Source organism: Otolemur garnettii, unplaced genomic scaffold, assembly GCF_000181295.1.
Source record: "Otolemur garnettii isolate 467f Iridium unplaced genomic scaffold, OtoGar3 scaffold00091, whole genome shotgun sequence".
Taxonomy (NCBI): domain Eukaryota; kingdom Metazoa; phylum Chordata; class Mammalia; order Primates; family Galagidae; genus Otolemur; species Otolemur garnettii.
In genome coordinates, this window is record NW_003852486.1 from 4,759,976 (window position 1) to 4,765,509 (window position 5,534).

The following is a 5,534-nucleotide window of genomic DNA, read 5'->3' on the forward strand; positions in this document are numbered from 1 at the left end:
CTGTAGTCCTAGCTACTTGGGAGGCTGAGGCAAGAGAATTGCTTAAGCCCAAGAGTTTGAGGTTATTGTGAGCTGTGATGCCATGGCACTCTACTGAGGGCAACATAGAGACACTGTCTCAAACAAAAGAAAAAAGAAACTGAGGTTTTAATCTTAAATCTCCTTACCAGCTACTAAAATTAAGGTATGCCACTCAACTTGATAAAGCAATCTGTTTCCAAATATCTAAACTAGAACTGACATTTTCACTTACCTGCTTATAGTATTGATATGTTACTCTCTAAACTATAAATTAACCAAATGTAAGGTAATCATTGTAATCCAATAGGAAATCTGGATTCCTTATACAAAATTATTGGAGAAAATTAAAGAGCCTCTTTCTTAGAGGCAGTTCCAGAAATATGGATCTTTTTAGATGTACTTGATACCCTATCCTCAGAAAATACAATTAAGAGCTGAACACAGATGAGGCTTGAGCCTGAACTCAGCTGCTCAGGTTGGGGGATCTTTTGAGGCCAGGAGTTTTACAGTAGCCTGGGTGACAAAGAGAGATCCCATCTCTTAAGAAAAAGGCAATTAAGGTTCAAGCCACAGTTAAGTACTCTTGATATGTTGATCTGTTGTTGACCATAAGACAAAATTTCATTGCCTCTAACTGTGATCTCATTCTTTTCTGATCATAGTCCAAAGAGCCGATTAATCCAATTAAAGAAAGAGAAGCTGGAGTATACTCCAGGAGAGCATGAATATGGATTATTCCCAGCCCCCATTCATGTTGGTGAGTACTTAGTACACACACTATATTGCTGAGAAGAAATGATATTTTTTGGGTTTGGAGGGAATGTCTTTGTTTTTGCTATTATTTCTGCCCCTCCAATGGGAACAAGCTCTTTTTTTTACCACTTAATTTATACTTACTCTAAAAAATACTGTATACTTTTTTAATAAGGCGTTAAAATGGCTTCAATCTTGTTCATTAGGGCCTTAATAACCAACACTGTCTCTGCAGCTCTTTTTTATTTTATTTTTTTTTTTTGAGTCAGAGTCTCACTTTGTCACCCCCTGTAGAGTGCTATGGCATCATAGCTCACAGCAATCTCAGGCTCTTGGGCTCAAGCAATTCTCTTGCTTCAGCCTCCTGAGTAGCTGGGACTACAGGCACTCACCACAACGCCCAGTTATTTTTTAGAGATGGGGTCACAGCTCACAATAACCTCAAACTCTTAAGCCACTGTGCCCTGCCCTCCCTTTGTAGCTCTTGATTCCCTAAGTATGTTATCTAAGAAAAAACAAATACCAGTTCAGTTTTACATATTGTCTAAGTTCAAGAGAAGTAAGATGATTTATACATACAGAATGATTAGGCTGAGTGCAGTGGCTTACCCTGTAATCCCACCACTCTGGGAGGCTAAGGTGGGTAGATTGCTTGAGCTCAGGAGTTCAAGACCAGCCTGAGCAAGAGCAAGGCCCTATCATCTCTACTAAAAATAGAAAAACTAGCCAGTTGTAGTTATAAGCACCTGTAGTCACAGCTACTCAGGAGGCTGAGACAAGAGGATCTCTTAAACTAAGAGTTTGAGGTTGCTTTGAGTTGCAACACCATGGCACTCAACCCAGGATGATAAGACTCTGTCTCAAAACAGAAACAAATAATAAGTTCCATATTTTCTATGTTTAGTGCCAAAGTTCCTTTGAAAGAGCCTTTTGTACTTAGGTCATATCAGTGGAAGCAGAAACTCACCAGATTTAGGTTTTTCCTAGAACCTGCTAAGGACAAAAGGCTTTAACAAATAGAAATAATTTAATAGTCTCATCTACAGGAAAACATGACCATTTTTGCCTTAGCAGTTTTTTGTTGTTTGTTTGTTTGTTTGTTTGTTTGTTTTTTGAGATAGAATCTCAAGCTGTCACCTGGGTAGAATGCATGGCATCACACCTCACAGCAACCTCAAACTCTTGGGCTTAAGCAGTTCTCTTGCCTCAGCCTCCCAAGTACCTGGGACTACAGGCACCCACCACAACGCCCAGCTATTTTTTGGTTGTAGTTGTCGTTGCTTGGCAGGCCCGAGCTGGATTCGAACCCCACAGCTCTGGGGTACTTGGATGGTGCCCTAGCCACTGAGCTACAGTTGCCAAGCCCAGTCTTAGCAGTTTTGACCTGGATGAGAAATTTGCTAACCTAGATCTTAGAGTAAAGCTTTAACTATTCAAGGGAATAACCAGTTATTTCTGGAGGAAATAGGAAAAATATTGGTCAAACCATTATTTCTGTGATATCTCTAGCATGAATAGTAGTTAAAGAGGTCCAGAATAGAAATCCCATTTTTGTTTTTTGTTTCTGTTTTCTTGAGACAAGGTTTCACTCTGTTACCGAGGCATCATCATAGCTCACTGCAGCCTCAAACTCTTGGGGTCAAGTGATCTTTGTCCCTTAGCTTTCTGAGAAACTGAGACTATAGATTCCCACCACCATGCCCAATTAAATTTTCTGGGTTTTGTTGAAACTTAGATCTCACTCTTATTCAGGCTGGTCTCAAAACTCTAGACCTCAAGCAATCCATCTGCCTCTCAGCCTCCCAAAATGGTAGGATTACAGGCATGAGCCACCACCCAGCAGAGATCCTGTATTCTATATACAGTATAAGATTTTATATCTAGTTTCCAACAAGAGTCTCTTACTAAGGCTGTTTATACTCAGTGGTCTGCATAGTAAGCAATCAAATAATGGGAAAACCTATCCAGGTAGGGCAGTCTTTTTTCATGGAGTCAAATAGTGCTTAAAATCAGGTTGTTGCAAGGTAGAGTTTCTTTTTGTTTTGTTTGTTTGGGATTTTTCTGTTTATTTGTTTTCTAGACAGTGCTATTTTCAAGCAATAGGATAGGAAAAGAGAAAGGCCATTTATTTTGAACTGGCCACTCCCAAGTACTAAGTACACAAAAAGCATGACTTTTAGAGATAGCTAGACCTAATTCATTTCTATCTTTGCCATATAATAACTATGTGACTAAAATAGTTATGTAAACAAAATAATGATTCATTTTACCATTGCTAGAGTCAGATCAATAAGGGAGAAGTAATATTTACTTTTAAATATTTGTGTGTTTCTCATTTTAAAAAAGAAATGGACTAGATATCGTGGCTCATCCCTATAATCTCAGCATTTTGGGAGGCCAAGGCAAGGGGATCATCTGAGGCCAGGAATTCAAGACCAAACTGGGCAACATAACTTTTGTAAATATTTTGTTCATCAACACAAAAAGTTTGGTGATTTTCTTTTTTGCTCGCCCAACTAAAATGAAACTTCATAATAAAAAAATAAGAAAAAAGAGGAAACTGAAAAACGAGAGGTGGGGGTCCCTTGCAGCACAGAGTCCCAAGTGCATAGGGGGCCTAAGTCATTCCCCCACCCTGTGCCCCCCAGCAGGGGCGAGATGGCAAAGAGCATCCTCCAGCACCCCCAGAACGGCCTTCCCTTCCTTCCTCCTCACTGACACCCTCTTGCCTCAGTCGTCAGGGAAGGAGAGGCGGCTGAAGACGGGTAGGCGGTGGCCGGGGTCCAGGCTTGGGGACTGGGAGCCGCTGAGGCTGCCAGAGCTCAGGGACCCGCTCAGGTAGCTTTTGCGGTCAGAGTCCCAGGGATGGAGGGCAGGAGAGCCACATCGAACACCTACTTGGTCAGGCAGTGTGGCAGCTGGAAGCTGAAGGGCAGCGAGCGCAGTGTTGCGGCACCACGGGGCAGGAGCACGCTGGGTAGCACCGGGAGCTATGCAGGGGGCACCAGACCCTGCTGCTGCTGGGTGCGGTAGTAGGCTGCAGTGGCCACGGCTCTGGATAGCGAACAACCAAAGGTGTGATGAGACTGCTCACCTCCAGATAGAAGGCGAAGGTGTTGTTGGCGCATGAGGCCGACAAACAAGCCATGCATACAGCACCAGATGCTAGCAGGTCCTGGCCGCTACCTGTGCAGTAAAGCAGTACAGCTGCTGCCACCACCGTGGAATGGTCTCTTCTAGGCTCCTAAGGGCGTGGAGGCTGCAGACACTGGGGAGCAGGACTAGGCCAAAGAGCAAGATGGCGGCAGCTGCATGCACTACTTGGGCTGTCAAGCAACAATGGCTACTCCAAGCTCCCTGGGGGCTGATTGTGATTCGAAGGGAAGCTGAGGCTGTGGTGCAGCTTGGGCAATGGCTCTCTCAGGAAGCCCGAGTACAGGGCATAGAGCGAGCTCAACATGCACGGGTACCCATGGCGCCCTCCCCCCTCCAATACATTCCATGGGGACAGAAGCCATTAGTATGTGGTGCGTCACAACTCTGTCTTGTACTTGGGGTGGCCGGTCAGACTGCGCGGTTTGTGGAATTTCTTGCCATACTTCCACGTGCTGCTTTCCTGGAAGTGCCTGCATAGCTCAGTCTTGTAGCTTGTGTAATTTGATGTAGGAGCTGATGCCCCCTTTCTGTTGCTACTGCCCTAGAAGGTTCTGGCTGCACTTGCCATTCTTACTGAAGTAGCAGTCCTGGAATTTATTCTCCTGGTTGAGTAAGGCTGTGCCTTAGGAAGCTAGTCCACTGGTCGCAGTATGCCACAGCTGCTGCCGTTACATGCTCAGAGAACTTGAGCAAGCAGCTGCCAGAGTTAGGCAAGCGCGATCAAGTTGCTAGCCGAGTGCCGCCTGAGGAAGCCCAGTGCTAAGCCGGAATTGGGGGCAGCAGCCATGGGTGTTCCCACCACTTTCTTGTCCATCATGTTTAAGGTTACCAGACGTCCCGCTTTTGGTGGGACAGTCCCGATTTTTAACAATTTGTCCAGCGTCCCGCGGCATTTTTAAAAAGTCCCGATTTTTGGAAAGAATGCACAACAAGCTAGGGAACAGCGGGAAAATGGGAAGGGAATTTATGGTTTTTGGCTGCTGGAAAGGTTAATGTAACCCCATTTTGGAATGAAGAGGTTAATGTAACTTCATTTGGAAACGAAAAGGCTAATGTAAACTCCCTACTCCCCTCCTGGGCAAGGTTGCCCAGGTGGAATGGGTACCAGAAGGAGACTGGCTCCCTCCCTTGCTTCTAGGCAAGGACAATTAGCTCAGAAGGAGCCAAACTGTCTGGAACAAACAAGTAGCACCTCCCCACCCCCCAAGAGTAAGGTGACCAGACTTCCTGCTTTTGGTGGGACAGTCTCGATTTTTTAAAATTTGTCTCGAGTCCTGTGGTGTTTTTAAAAAGCCCTGATTTTTGGAAAGAATGTGTGACAAGCTAGGGAACGCAGGAGAACAGGAAAGGAATATACTGTTTTCAGCTGCCATGTGGCTATTTCGCCAGGATATGAGTTTTATATTATTTTTGTTAATTTTATAATGTTAGGCTCAGCGCCTGTGGCTCAAGAGGCTAAGGTGCCAGCCACATACACCTAAGGTGGCGGGTTCGAATCCAGCCCAGGCCCGCCAAACAACAATGACGGCTGCAACCAAAAAATAGCCAGGTGTTGTGGCCGGTGCCTGTGGTCCCAGCTCCTTGGGAGGCGGAGGCAGGAGACT

General features: G+C 45.0%; 1 protein-coding gene across 3 annotated transcripts in view; it reads left to right on the plus strand.

The window, feature by feature from the left end:
- Positions 1-5,534, plus strand: part of ASH1L (ASH1 like histone lysine methyltransferase) — a 217,777-nt gene that overhangs the window by 150,501 nt on the left and 61,742 nt on the right. For all 3 annotated transcript variants that reach the window (XM_012808600.2, XM_023516469.1, XM_023516470.1), the window contains one exon: positions 684-778. In XM_012808600.2, coding sequence (XP_012664054.1) covers positions 684-778 — 95 coding nt within the window. The remainder of the gene's footprint in view (positions 1-683; positions 779-5,534) is intronic.